Source organism: Raphanus sativus, chromosome 6, assembly GCF_000801105.2.
Source record: "Raphanus sativus cultivar WK10039 chromosome 6, ASM80110v3, whole genome shotgun sequence".
NCBI lineage: Eukaryota > Viridiplantae > Streptophyta > Magnoliopsida > Brassicales > Brassicaceae > Raphanus > Raphanus sativus.
In genome coordinates, this window is record NC_079516.1 from 46,219,033 (window position 1) to 46,235,275 (window position 16,243).

Consider the following 16,243-nt stretch of genomic DNA (forward strand, 5'->3'; position numbering starts at 1 on the left):
TTAAAAGTTGAGGTAAAAACAATTGGGATATCAATCATTTGCACCGCACTATAAATCTATGCCAACACATATATACGTCCGGTAAACCTTTGTAGGACAAAATCATTGTTGATGGTAAGTTAAAAACTTAGGATTCTATCTCGCCAACACAACCGCAATATGTAGCAAACAGTTATTCATAGTTTTTGATATCTAACACTGGATATCCATATTTCATCGAACAGCTCGACTAATCTCAGGAGTAAGAGATTTGTGTGCAAAAGATTTCTCGTAAGTACAATAATGATGAATTTTCCGATAATCTTAAAGAATATATAAGGGATATGAATCAGTTTACTTGCCGACAATTGATTTTGAATTGGAAATACATCTAATTTTATAACAAGTTTACGCTTTTTGTTCGCAAACCAAGAAAGTTGGGCCATCACGCACTTGTCAGATAACCAAGTGCCCCATACCCATCTTTCTTTAGTTATTTAAGCGCTTGCCAATATTCATTACAAATATATACCAATAACAGTATTACATCTCGGAATGATCTATACAAAATGAATCTGCAATAGTCTATTTGTTACCAGAATAGGTTTTTGGAACAACCATAGATTAATGGCATTTTCTACTGCAGTTGATGCTTTATGAAAAAGGTTAAATTATGTTTCCACTTTTTAAAGTTCATAAAAGGTAAAGAGAATGTATACCTTTAGGCTTTATGAACAGTAAATGATAATCAAATACAAATATGAGGATTGTCCTTTCTGGAATAATAAACAAAAAAGCGGTCAAGTGTTTGATGATTAGTTTTTGAAAGCACCCATACGCTACTGCGAAATTAAAGAATTATAAGAAAAATGTATAGGTAATAGCTGAGATAAATTTGATAGGCTCATGAATAATTAATTAGTTGAATAGCGGTAAAACTGACATATAAGCATCATAACTACAATAGTGAACAAAAAAAAACATCATAACTACAACTCTCCTTTTCAAATGTTCTTACGATGGGGTTATAGCAGTTTTGGTCCTCGGAGATATATATTACATCAGGCTAGAAATTTTGGTATCGCTCTCTGAAAGAGGAACCATTGTAAATATCTGACATTGGTTAGGATTCGGACAAAAAAAAGCTTTATAAAGTCACAGGGTGTTAGAGATATTATAGAGATATACTCGGGATCCTAATTCCTTCTGTTAAGGCAACTTAGTTAATACCTTAACCTAGAGACTCTTCTCTATTCTTGTTTAAATAGTAATTGCCATGTACTGTGAATATATGCAAATTCACAGTCTTTACACAGGGACATATTCACTCCTAAAGTTTTGGTGTTATTTGACTTGGTATACGATAGTGTTACTTAAGAGTGACATAAAATCACTTTGTATTCCAAAATGAATCCTATTAGAATATGCATAAGAATGCCACAGGCCGGACAAGACAGAATAAGATTTCTACTTTCTTTTTCTTTTTAGGAAGGGGGGAGGGAGTGCGAGTGGTTTAGCTCCACTGTATGGCATCTAAGAAAATTAGAACTCTTATTACTAGTAGTAGGAATCTTAGACTCATATGAAGAATGTGTATGGTTGTATTTAGTACATGGATGACTTCTTTCCTACTAACATTACTTGCTTTAGTTGTGGACCTAGTATGGGATATATTTCTATGAAGTAATATCATAGTATTTTATCATTGGAGATGCAACATTCTGCTGTGAGCATGACAACAGTGATAGAGTACCGAGTTGTCATTTTGCTATTGTCTAGCAGTATGTTATATATCTCACATTGGTTAAATGTAGAAACTTATTTGTAGCATAGCACCTGAAACCCTCCAATTTTTTCCTTTTTCTTTTCTCTTTTTGAATACAAAGAGTTTCGGGGGCAGAAATCCGTAACCCACCCATTTCTGAAACCATAACATCTAATACTACTTTTGTCGCAGCGGTCACTCGAACTAGGGATGGATCTCGGATACAGTGATCAAGATTTTTTTACCTAAGGTGTCCAATTTCTCCCCTTACACCAGCCATACATATTAAACCATAAAAAGTCTAAAACCATGCAAGATCATGAAATCTAGTAGAGTTCTGAAAAAAGTACAAGCTTTCCCATACACCAGAATACAAAGGTCAAGCTTTTTCAATTCAAGCCTTTTATTTTTATCAAATTTCGCACACATAAAGGTCATGAGACCCACCAAACTAATTGCTGAACAACAAAATCAACATTTTCAATTCTATAAATAAATTAATGTTGACCTATAACAAAGGTAAAACGAAAATTTAATTTCTGTATTATATGACTAGTGCAATATATATACTGTTTATTTTAATTACTTTTATATAACTAAATTAAATGATAATTTATTAAATTTAAACTCTATAATAGCCTAAAATTTTTTTCCATAAAAATTATACATAAAGAGAAAAATGACAAAATAACTTTCATTAAAGAGTTAAAAGACACATAAACTCTTTGGGTTAATTAGTATAGAATTAAGGTTTAGTTTTTGTGGGGATGGAGTTTAGGCTTTAGGGTTTGAGTTTTAAGATTTAGAGTCTATAATTTAGGATTTAGGATATAAATAAATTAATAAATTTTAAATATAAATCTTAAAATATTTATTTAAATTAAATGTATTATAGCTTAGTTTTTAATACTCTTAGTATTTAATATTATTTTAATTATTTTCTTTTTTGTAGGCTATTTTGATCATACAATTTGTTTAACGTACATGTTTTATGGTGTTTTAGGAGATTTTCCTTTTATTAAATTAATTAATAATTTATTAAAATCGTCTAAAGATAGAAGTTACTAAATTTGTAGAATTTACTGTGACATAATTTTGAAAAATCAGAAACTGTAAATTCCACATTACAACCCTAGTTTATTGGTTTGGAAAGAAAATTCATCAACTTCTTTTAAAGACCGCCCATGAGGCTTGAGCTGAAAGAAAGAAAGAAAAAGAAGTTTCTGAAATAGTAATATAGTGGCCTAGTATGAATGTTAAATCGCCTGGTGACTAAAAGTGATGATTATTAATGGTATTGGTTGCCATAATAACGAACTGAAAGTAAATAGATTGGGCAAGAGTCATATTTTGTAATGATGTTACTGAGTATTTCAGTTGTGTTCATCATTGGTAAGGGTTAGGAGGTTAAAACGACCAAACATATATCAAAAGATTAAGAAAAAGAATTGCTTTTTAAGGAAAAAGGGGGCTTATATGATTTTGTCTTTCAAGTTAGTTGTGAGACAATCTGACCTTTATTTATCATTATTTAGATATAGGATTTTTTCACATGCATCATATATAATAAATTATTAGAAAATTTCTTTAAAATACGCAGACCAATTTTCATTTGCTAATAATATATATGAACTACTTTTAATCTCCGTTTAATATACGAACTATTTTTTATCGTCTATTAAATACACAAACTTTTGAAATTCACAGATTGTACACATTGTTTTAGACGGTATTAACTTTATTTAACAGAAGTGTTAATGATGTTAGTGTTTAATTAAACATGTGTCTAAATTGTAAAAAGAAAATTACTTAAAAATACATGAACTAATTTCTATTTACTAATAAAATACACGAACTATTTTGGATCTCTGTTTAATACACAAACTAATTTCTGTTTTTTATTATATATACAAACTTTAAAATTTGCATATTTTACACATCGGTTTGGATGATATTGACTATGTCTAACAGAAGATAACATTAGATTTAATTAAACACGTGGTTAACTTGTGAAAAGCACGTTCACGCTCACCCTCACCCAAAACTTTTCAAATCAATTGAGCCCTAATTCAAATTAGTTAATATTCGAGTTTGGCATCCTAATTTTTTCTGACCTCTTTTATTCTCCAAACTATGTTAATTTTCTTTTTGTTCTCTTTAATTTTCTTTTATATCGCTTTGAGATGGAGTCGATTTACATGTTGTGAAAAAGACGAAGAAAACTAGGTAATTTTAAATAAGTTTCTGCTTTTAGAACTAGTTTAATGTTATGTATTTTTAATTCTTATTATTCGCTTTGATTGAAGTATAATGATTCAATTAAAGTTAATTTACATTTGATAAATAAGTTTAGTGTTATGAAATAGGCTGTATATATATTCTTTCTACTATGATCAATAAATATGAAAATTTCATCGAAACAAATTTTACACTATAGAAGCGTAATGGAGAAGAAAGCTAACAATATAATCTATCAAGAGAACTTTTAAAGATTTTTTCTTTACAATTTAATCACATGTTTAATTAACTAAAATTGTCTTCACTTATCTTAAACATTGTTGACATCATCTAAATCATGTTAAATATAGTTGACGTCATTAAAATCGAAAATCTGAAAATTTCAAAGTTTGTGTATTTAATGGAAAACAAAATTTAGTTTGTGTGTTAAATGGGTATCCAAAATAGTTCGTGTATTTTATTAGCAAATAAAAATTAGTTCGTGTATTTTAAAAAATATTTTCATAATTTAAATAAGTGTTTAATTAAACACTAACGTCGTTATCACTTCCGTTAAATATAGTTAACACCGTCTAAAATGATGTGTAAAATTTACGAATTTCAAAGTTTGTGTATTTAATAGATAAGGAAAATTAGTTTGTATATATGTTAAATGGAGATCCAAAATAGTTCGTATATTTTATTAGCAAATATAAATTAGTCCGTGTATTTTTAAGATATTTCTCATAATTATTTATACATAAACTTCGATATTATTTTGGGTCTTTAAACTTTTTGGTTTGTGAAATATTGAATGTTATCACTAACTTTTATAACTTATATGATTCTAGATTAGTTCAGTTTGGTACCTGTCAAGTTTAATTGTTCATAGAGAAAATTTTAGGGAACTTAATAAAAGATATGTCTTTTCTAGTTGGAATGTATTATCATATATTCACACTTTTTGTATAAAACTAATCCAAGATTTGTTTAAACGATCAAAACAACATACTCTAAACAATTTCATAAAAGCTAGTTATATTTTCAAAAAGTTAATTGAAGATATACTTTTATTTTTTATTTTTCAAATTGATTTGGGATATACTTTATTTGAAGTAGTTCCAAATAGGCCCGACCCTGAAAAACTCTACAAAAACAAAGACTGGATGCCCAAATTGATAGCTAGTTGAGTATCTGAGCCACTGACACAACTTGAATATAGGCTGAAAATTAATTTATTATCAACAGCCGGAATCGAATGTTTATGTCCAGAGCCGCTTGTGGTTCCAAACTCGAATAATCTTGGTTGAACAATTAATCAGTAATCAGCTCTCTCTGCAGCAAGAAGCCATAGTTTAACGAGTGTGAAGAGCTAACCAGCAACGACATCAACATTCACACCACTCGCCTATTTACCTAGCTTATAACTTACATCATTACACGATAAGATCCGCGTATGGCAATAACGACAATGCTTGCGGTTGATGGATGGAAGGCTCTCGGAATGCTCTTCACTAAGTAGCTTCTATGAAATTGTTTACAGAATATTTTGTTTTGATCGTTTAGATAAATTTTGGATTAGTTTTATACAAAAAGTGTTGATAAAATGACATATTTTCATTATAAACCACTACTTTCACTTATTCATACCTAGTTTTCTGGGTCGTTGTTTTTTAAAATGTTCAACTATTTCTCCTGAATTAAATTATTAAACATCACATTGTTTTCTTAATCAAGTTTTTATTTGTATCGTCGGAAAAATACAAATATTCTGTTTCCACAACTTTTAGCATTACAAAAAATGATAAATCATTTGTAAATTCTGGTTTAAAATGCCATTTTGTGGGTTAACATCATGACCATTAACTATATCCACTTGAATTTTTTGTATATGATTACTAATATTTCAAACGTTCTAATTAGACCTTTTGATAAAAGAAAGAAGAATTTATAAAATGTAGAGATATAGTTGTTACGAACCACTTGATAGTGTAGAAAACGATTGCGAGTTTAATGATGATAATATCATTAATTACGAAAATCGGTAAATTAGTATTTGTAATCGGCAAACATAAAGTATACTAGGTTTTGATATGCGCTTTCAAACGCACAAAATTTTCTTTTGCTAAAATTCAGTTAGGAAAAAAGTTATAGGTAGAATAAGTATCAATTCTTCTTTATTTATAATCTTACAAGATTTATTCTTATGTAAAACCCAATTAAAATAAATACAATTTATTATTTGGTCATATATTTTCTTGATGATTATTATAGATATTCAATGGTTTTATTTAGGACTGACCAAAATATTCTATATGAATCAAACCAAATCCAACCTTGCAGAATTCTACCATACCCAAACTGATGTAGATGATATTATTATTATTTATTAATAAAATATTCTATAAGCCCTTTTTAAGATATCTTCGTGTTTTATAAACATTTACAATAGAATGCATTTGTCTTTTAATTTTAAATAGATGTTATGAAAATTATTTGAACCTATTTAAAGATTTTAATATATTTACTTTAAATGAATATAGCCAGATTTTAAATCTATACATTTAAGAAAATTGTGCATTTTGAGAAAGTGTAAATCTACGGAGATGGCGACTAGGGTCTAAGAAAATTGTGAAATTTCCGTTTACTTTCTTTGGGTTTTGAGCTCCCTTGACAATTTTCGAAAGGAAAACTCGTAATTTTGGAGAGAAACATCATCTCTAAATATCGGAATTCCAATCACATGATTGCTGGATGTTGGGGTGATTGTGCATTGATTCCTTCATCGTGATCCAGTATAGTAATCCGTTTTGTGATGTATTCTCCATCTTTTGTCGGGAGCCATATCAGAGCATCAGGTTTCCCCCATTTTACTCGGTCTGGTGTTGTGTATGGCTGTAGCAGAAGATGGCAGGAATGATTAACTCATTTTCCCACTCCCCTGAAAAGCTACAGATTCAATCAGCCACTCTCCAATCCTTTGTGTAGATAAATCCACAAAGTCCAACAGTATTTGACTTGTATAGAGTTCAGCTCCTTTATTCAACAATTCTCCAACAATGAGGTTATTGTGTACTGGTCGGCACATTGCGGCCGAAGAGAAACACAAAAACTAATACTAAATCCAAATTTAAATTTAAATTTCTTTGAAAATACTTTGATTGAATTAAATTTGATCATAAATCAAAGTGAAAAAAATGAAGAAGTCGTCACTCACTACTAAAAAAATTGGAATACATGATTTTTTCATCGATATATATCTTTTTAGAAAAATATTACATGACCTTTTCGTGTATGATGTTTTAAGTTAAATCATCGTTTATCTATAAGCGATTTTTTTATTCGATCTTTCATTTTAAAAGTTGAACTGGTTAAATACATTGCTACCTTTAATGAATAATTGATTTTATTTATTTGATTAAATTATTGATAATAAATTAAGGTAAAATTATCAAAAATAAAAATAATTTTAAATTATTAAATCAGATCCTTCATTGAAATTAATATAATAAAAATTGACAAAAACTTATTTTAAAAAAATTATATATATTATGTTGTCATCTAAATTTTTTTTTAATTTTTTAAAAATAAAAAGATAATTATATACATATATATATATATATCCGAAGGAATATCTTTCAACCATAAAAATAAAAATTAAGAAACATAAAACAAATAATTAAATATTAATCAAATAAAAATTTAATTTTGTATAGAACATATTGAGTGATTTCAAAGATTTATTTATTAATAATGAATATAATGTATAAATAAAATTTAAAATAATTTTAGTTAGTAAGATTTTTCAAAAAAATATGCATTAACGAACATATATATTTTGATAGATTACTGTCATATATAAATAAATTTACATTCGGTTTGAAATTTTCAAGAATATAAAAAGTAATTTATCTGATAGTCTTTGAATTAGTAATACATGTATTAGTAAGTAACTATAAAATAATTATGTCTACGTGTGCTGGTGAAACACTTAGTTTAAAATAAATAAAAATATTTTAAGGTTATGAACAAAATAAACAATAATAATAAATTTATAAATAGTTATAACCAGTGACAAAAGGTATTCTTATTTCCAAAATATGATTCACCAAATTATTTAAGTTTATCTGTATTTCAAATTATATATGTGTGAGATTTTTTCCTTCTGAACTATCATGTTAAAAGTCAGAGCGTTAAAATTAGTGAATACACTCAATGAAATTTTATCTATTTTTATTGAAAATTAAAAATTATTTTTATATTATATAATTGATTATAAATTAATATAATAAAGTTAAAAACTATTTTATAAAATAAGATAATTCTTATATATATTGTGTTGTTTATTTTGAAGTAATATTTTTTATTATAAAAAAAATTAAAAACATTACGATATAAAACAATTTATAATTAAATTTTAATCAAGAGAAAATATTTGTATAAAAATATTTTCTAGAATTTCCTAACATGTTAGTTTTGATGAATTTTCTATCATATATTATCATAGTTTTTCATTTGATAAAATATTAACGTTGTGTGATCTTCGGCGAGAATCAAAGTCTTTAGTGACATCCTTTAATGCTTTGACTCCCTCTCTGCTTAAGTCTGACTATGTAAGTTCGTCATGGGCCGTCTTTCCAAATCAGGATTGGCATGGACCTGCCGTCAATTTTCTGGTCCATATGACTCTGGTTCGGGTTTTCGAACTGGGTCTGGAGTAGGGTGAAACCCACCTCCGAAGGAGAAGAGGTCTGGACTCACAGAGGTGAAGCCAGAGAAGAGTTTGACCAGATATGTGAGGAGATGCAAGGCATAGCTGGAGACATCATCTTCCTCTAATTCGACCACCACCATCACCATGACTCATGCAATATGATTGAGTGTGAGCTTGACCACCCCACCACTGCTCACTCACGCAAATCTTCGTTTTTGTTTCCATGTAACATAAGTCTTCACAAGAAATTTTGAGGAGGTAGTTGAAAGAAGAGATAATTGGTTAGATTAGAAGATGAAATATATGATAGAAAGACAAGAAAAAGAATAAACAAAAGAAAGAAAAGAGAAGAAGCACAAATAAATTTGGTCTGTTTTGATTTAATGGTAGATAAAGCAATATATGTGACAATGAATTGGGCAATAGAATTTTTAGGTAGATTTCTATAATATGTATTGTCTTAATAATTTATCTAATTTATAGTAATTTTATAAGTTTTTAATTAGAAGAGATACATTTATTTGTCAGCAGAAGAGATGCATTTAAATAAGCCTCTGATAATATATTTAACTAGTCAAAACAATTTTTATGTTGTATGGTTATGATTTAATTTTATGATTTAAGGATTAAATTAAATATTAGGGTTTATGATTTAGGTTTGGAATATATGGCTTTCGGTTTAGGGTTAACATATGAGATTAAAATTTGAAAATTATATAATATATTTTCCACTTATGGTTAACATTTGATATTAACATGTAAAATTAATATATTTTGTGTTAGATTTATGATCTGGAGTATAGGATTTAGTTCTATAGATTATGTTTGGAGTATAGTGTTTGGGATTTACGTTTAATATTTGAGATTAAGTTTAAAATTTAAGTTTAAGGTTTGAGATTAAAATATAAAAATGTTAGTTTTCAGAATTTGGATATACGGCTTAGTTTTAGAGCAGTGTTTAGAGTTTGTAAATAGTTTTAAATTTTATATGTTAATAATTTTTAAATTTGGTTTTATGGTTTAATTTTAACAACTTCAATTAAATTTAAGTTTAAAAGTTAAAATTTATAGTTTAGCATATGGAATAAAAATAGAATTTACATGTTATATTTTTAATATTTGAGATTAAGATTTAAAATGTAGATTTATGTAATATAAATTTTTATAAAAACTATATTATACTCCCGCTGTTTTTAGATATAAGTAGTTTTAGTTTAAAACATCAATATTAAAAAACATACAAGTTTGTTTTCAGAAAATATCTTTGACATACTATAAAATAAATAAATATTAATGAAACTATGTTTCATAAATATTTAAAAGTTAATTAAATATTCTTATACAACATGGAAATTTTAGAAGAATTATAACTTTTATAAAAAGTTTATATTTATTTCTTAACTTTTTGTCACCATTACTTCTGAAATTTTTAGCATTTGTTATTTCCTTCGGTTTTAATGGATATTAATTTTTAATATTTGATTTTCTTCAAAGATTTACGGATATCCAAATTTTTCAAATCAAATCGAAATGATTAACAAATCGAATCAAATTAACGGATAAATATCCGGTAATGTACGTGTAATATATATTTCTCCGAATATAAGGAACCGAGCTACTAATTCTCGTGTAAATAACTTGGTCCTCCTATTTCTGAGCCATGTATATTTTTTTAAGAAAGAAATATACTCCTTCCGTTTCGATATAGTTGATGTTTTAGAAGGATAATTTTGTTTCAAATTAGATGAAGTTTTAAGATTTTAAGGTTAGCTTTAACTTTATTGGAAACTGTTCAACCAATTAGATTTCACTGTCATTTTTATTATTGGTTAATTGATTCTAAAGTAATATTTTTAAAATATTTTTTTTAGAAAAATCTAGTTTTCTTAATCTTTGTGCAAGAAGACAAAACATCAAGTATTATGAAACAGAGGGAGTATATACATCTTAGATAAGAAGAAAATTAACTAATAAAGTATGTTACTATTAAAGTTTTCGATATATAAACTTAAGTATGAACTCAGAAAGTAATAGTTTGTAGTCATTAGGAAATAAATTCCACACCTAAAAATATCGAAAATAACACGCAACCTAATTTTCATGGGTGCTGTTGAATGAAAACAACAAATCTTACACGACGAGGAGACAAAACAAAAACAAAAGGTGAAAAATGGGTGTTTTGAAGTGCACGCGCCATGAACATGAGAGTGAAGTAAACGAGAAGGCATGATTTAATAGTAAAACACTCTAGAGCGTCTGACTCACGACTATTTTCCGATCGTTGTTTGGTTTGGTATGCGATGACGTTCCCATGACTCATCGCAACTTGCCGTACCAAAAGTCTTGCCGTACTTTCTCTTTAATTTACCAAAGTACCCATTTCTTAAATTGTTATTTAATGCTATATGGCATCATACATTATATGTATTATTGTATTGCATTATATTCTATATAGTTTACTTGTTTTTTCTTCTAAAGATCTATAGTTTACTTGTTGACGAACAAAACTAGCTTAATGTTGATAAGTAGATTATGGATGATAATGATGTTATGTTGTGATTAACGTAGTTGTATCATCTAATACACTTGTTTGGTATCAAAATCACTGTATTTGATCTTTAAGAGGATATAGTATTAAATTTGAAGTCATTTTGTGCTGTATTCTTACCATGATGTGATATTTTATTTTCTATATTTAATTTTTTAGCAGTGAACTTTGGACCAATCAATTGGATATTTGTTTTCATAAAGTTTCAACTTAAAATGAACTGGCAGTAACTTGATTTATTGATTTTTTATATATTACGGTGAGTATTTTCGAATTTTATATATGACGTTGACATTCCTAACAATCTTACTTTGCGCAATATATATAATCTTCTACATGTTAATATTAAAATATTTCATTCAGTTAAGTTGTGAGAGCTAGTTCTTCGCATGATGGGTTGAGCCTTTTTGTTTTAATTACTCGTTTAGGCGTTTAGTTAAAACACACAAATTCAGCATCTTTTTTTGTGCACTGAAACACACAACTTCAGCATTTGGTGTATGATATAAAGTATAAACGAAGTCATAAACTTTATCACTGCACTAACTCATGGCTTTATAGACTCATTTTACAAGTACATCTCATTCCTAAGCGGTTGAACATACTTTGTACTATTTTATTGCTATTTTGCTATAGAATAACACAAAACTATTATTGAACGTGGAGGGTCAACAAGGTGGTGTTTGTTCAGCAAGAGGAAAGGGTAAATCTAGAATTTCAACAAACCATATACAAAAAGTCAATGCAAAAAGCCAAGCTAAATTTCGCTTATATAAATAAGATCGTAAATCCATCATTCAACAAAGTCTTCGTTTCAATTTTTTATTTTCTCAACAGAATCACACACAAAAGGAGATTTGTTTAAAGATTCATCAAAACAAATGGAAAAGGAAAGAGAGATGGAGATGATCAACAAGATGGCAAGCTGCTTGATTTTTCTGTCAAAGGCTCAACAACACGAGACCAAAAGCCGCGTTTTCGCTTGCAAGACATGCAACAAGGAGTTCTCGTCGTTCCAAGCCTTAGGAGGACACCGAGCAAGCCACCGCAGATCGGCCGCGCTTGAAGGCCACGCACCACCTTCTCCCAAGAGAGTCAAACCGGTGAAACACGAGTGTCCCATATGCGGTGCTGAGTTCGCCGTAGGGCAGGCCTTGGGTGGCCACATGAGGAAGCATCGAGGAGGAGGAGCTAGCCGGAGTTTAGCGCCAGATCCGGTGACGATGAAAAAAAACGGCGGCGGTAACGGAAAGAGGGTTTTATGTTTGGATTTGAACTTAACGCCGGTAGAGAATGAAGATTTGAAGTTGGAGCTTGGGAGGTTAATTTTCTAAACTTTCAAATTATATCTTCTTTTGTGCGTATACTTGTGTAGAGTAAGGTTGTTTTATTTTATTTTAGGACTCTGGTAATTTTTGTATGAAATATGGTACCGTTATTGTATAGTTACATATATATATATATATATATATACAGACTTGGCGTCTCATCATTACGTAAATATGAAATACATGTTATAAAACGCATCTAGGTTCAGATTGTTAGCTAATATGCTTCCACTGGGACTATGTTCAATTGGTATTTGGTTGTGTAAATTAATCTCCTCTTTTTAGAAAATAATTGGGGAATCTTGGACTGAAAGCCTATAGCGGTCCTCGACTACTATTTGGAGCATGTGAACGCCATCTATTTTTTCGTTTAAGACATCCATAGTGATTATAACTAATGATGGAATAACTAGAATCCTAGTCTCCGACCTGTTTTTTTTTTTGGAACGCTCCTAGTCTGACCCCAAAATGAGTTTTTCATCACTAAGCAATCTTAGATTGGTTGGTTATATAAACTAATCAAAAATATTTGTCTACAAATAGGAGTACATCATGGTTTTGTTATTTATCTACAAATAGAACATCGTGGTTTTGTTGTATGTCTAAATACAGGACATGTTTTGTGATACGCGTCATGCAAATCTCACTTACCAAATTTTGCTAAAAGAATTTTGGTATTATACATACAGAAAAGTAATTTACTAGAAATTTCAAGAGTTTTTCGTTGTCACATTGTTTTTATGGTTTCAAAAGTATTTTAAAAGTAATGTCATTGTCATGGAGGATCAGCGTATCCACACAAAATAAATCTCAACTGAAATGTGTCGATAGTGATAATCATTTATGTAGAACGGAAGATATGATAAATAATAAGCAAGTATTTTTGTAGTCAAGTAGTCACAGTCATGTGGATCAGAGATTGGTTTTTGCTTGATGTATTATTCTTTTGTCTAGCCACTGCATAACCCACAGAACGGTTGCATATTTCAGTTATAACTGATAAGGATGATGATATTTATGTGACGAGATTCAGGATTGGATCTACTAAGAAAATATTTTAGTAGTGTTAGCACTTTCTTAGAAACTCTTAGGGAGAGAGCAAGTTTCAACGTAAATAACACTATCAGAATAGCAACCCTACTAGCTATATATATAGGCGACGTCATGTGATGGAGCGTCAATATGTGCAAGCTAAAGGTGGATAAATTTAAATTCAAAAACCTCTATGTGAAAAAAGATTCATAAATGGATAATACTCTCTTATAGGTTTGCATGTGCATTTTTCTATAAAATCAAAATTTTGGGTATAAACAAATTTCAATACTTTTACCATAACTTTACCGAAAACTGAGAATAGCCGACTAAAACAAAACCAAATTTATAAATATTCCAGCGGTTTGACATCTATATATATACCCAAAAGGATTGAAAATCCAATACCCATGCCAACTCTTTGGTTTGGCCGATTAAATTTATGTACTTCTTTGATTTGTTGTTAAGTTTAAATAATATTTAATATGCTTGATAATATTATTTGGTGGTATTTTACATTTGTCTAGTAATACAGGCTTCAGTGTATATGTGATATCTAAACAATGATTAGTTTATCTTTGGCCTAGTATATAAGTATGTTACTATTATGTCTAATAGTAACATTTGTAATCTAATTTTTAAATGAATTTAAGACAAGAATTGGGTTCACCCCTATGGTGAACCTTCAAATTCACCACTTCTCTAATAACCAATCAAAGTGCTAACTAGACTAATAATAAAATAATTTTAAAAATAAATAATATCACATTTAATAATGTTAATGTCATTATTTAATCCCTAAACTCAAACTATATACCCTAAATCCAAATTCTAAACCCTAAATTTTAAATTATAAACTCAAACTCTATACCTTAAACCTAAACTCTATACCCTAAACCAAAATTTTAAATCCTAAACCCAAACCATAAATCATAAACCAAGAAATCTAAACTTTAAACCCAAAATTATACCCTAAACTCAAACTATAGACCCTAAACCCAAATCCTATACTCTAGAACTAAACCATAAACCCTAAACCCAAACCGTAGACCCTAAACCCAAACCCTAGACCGTAACCCAAACCATGAACTCTAAATCCAAAATTTAATTCTTAACCTTAAATTTCAAAAGAACAACATCAATATTAATCCAAATATTTAGGATATAGTGTTTGGATTTTGTATTTACGTTTTGGGTTTAGAGTCTAGAATTTGGGTTTAGGGTATAGGTTTGGGTTTAGAATTCAGGTTTTTGGGTTTATGATTTATAGTTTGGGTTTAGGGTATAGAATTTGGGTTTAGGGTATAGAGTTTGGGTTTATAATTTATAATTTAGGGTTTAAATTTTGGATTTAGGGTATAGAGTTTGAGTTTATGGATTAGATAGTGATATTAGCATTATTAAAATTGACACTATTTATTTTTTTTAATTATTTTGATTTTTGAAAAAATTATTTAATATTTTTAATCATTAATATAGTTGACACTTAATTGATTATTAGAGAGGTGATGAATTTGAAGATTCACCATAGGGGGTGAATCCAAATCTTGTCCATGAATTTACGCAAGAGTGCAAATAAACAAACAAAATTCAGCAAGGGAAATTGGATAAAGTAGAAATAAAAACGGCATCATGTTGTTAATGTTGTCCATACAATAATAGTACGTGCTTTAATCCTCGAAGAGAACCACGAAGTACAACAACCATTCAAATTCTTGATAAGAGAATAATATTTCCTAAAATGAATTTCTCGTAATGCCCAAAGTAGAAAAAGACTTGTGCAATTTGTCAAGATAAGACCTGTCAGAGAGTTTTGGAAACAAACGATAACGAGATATAACTATAATCTGTTGATCAAATTGTATTCCAATATATACTTTTGAACTGAATAGTCTTCAACAGATTTTCAGAACTATCGTTTTCACCGTAGTCTCTATGAACCAATAACGGGGTCTTGTGTCAACTAAATTAATGGTTGGAAATAGACAAAACAAATATCAAGACTTTTTGAAATTATTTGCAGTTTCGTAGTCGTCGTCTCTCTTTGGTTCAATTTCTTTTTTCGGGAAAACATATGATTTGATTTGATTCAACCCATAGAATTAGTGCTAGTGTCGGCCTTATGAATATGCAAAAAGCCATAAGTCCAGAAAAGTATGGACCATTAATAAAAAATTGTAAAATATTTAATAGTTTCTTTTAACACGTTTTATTAGATAGAAGGAAACTACAACTCCAAAAGGAGGGAGAGACATGAGGAATTCAAAAGTAAAAATTAGAGAAGAAAGCTACACTATAGGCAAAACAAAAACTTCTAAATGAAAAAAACACCAGCATGCATCCTCGGTACAGGGTATAGATGTGGGATTTCCAGACTCACAAACCAACGAATGAGAACTGAGACAGAGTCGAGAACGCTCGACAGATCACTAGATAACCGAACACTCTACCACCAGTGGCAGAACTAGTGTATTGGCACGTGGGTCAACTGACCCATGTGGATTTTAGAAATTTTTTTTTACTTGTATAATTCTATTAAAACTAGATAAACATTGCAAATTTTGGCTAAATAACTTTCATAATATCTGTTAATTTCACAACTGACCCTCTTAAAAGATTTCTCTACCTCCGCCACTGTCTACCACAGATGTATGTACGTC

General features: G+C 29.0%; 1 protein-coding gene across 1 annotated transcript; it reads left to right on the forward strand.

The window, feature by feature from the left end:
- The first annotated feature begins 12,041 nt into the window (after positions 1-12,041).
- Positions 12,042-12,694, forward strand: LOC108810357 (zinc finger protein ZAT12-like). Its single transcript, XM_018582473.2, has one exon. The coding sequence runs from the start codon at positions 12,105-12,107 to the stop codon at positions 12,555-12,557; it is 453 nt and encodes a 150-aa protein (XP_018437975.2). The 5' UTR covers positions 12,042-12,104; the 3' UTR covers positions 12,558-12,694.
- The last annotated feature ends 3,549 nt before the right edge of the window (positions 12,695-16,243 follow it).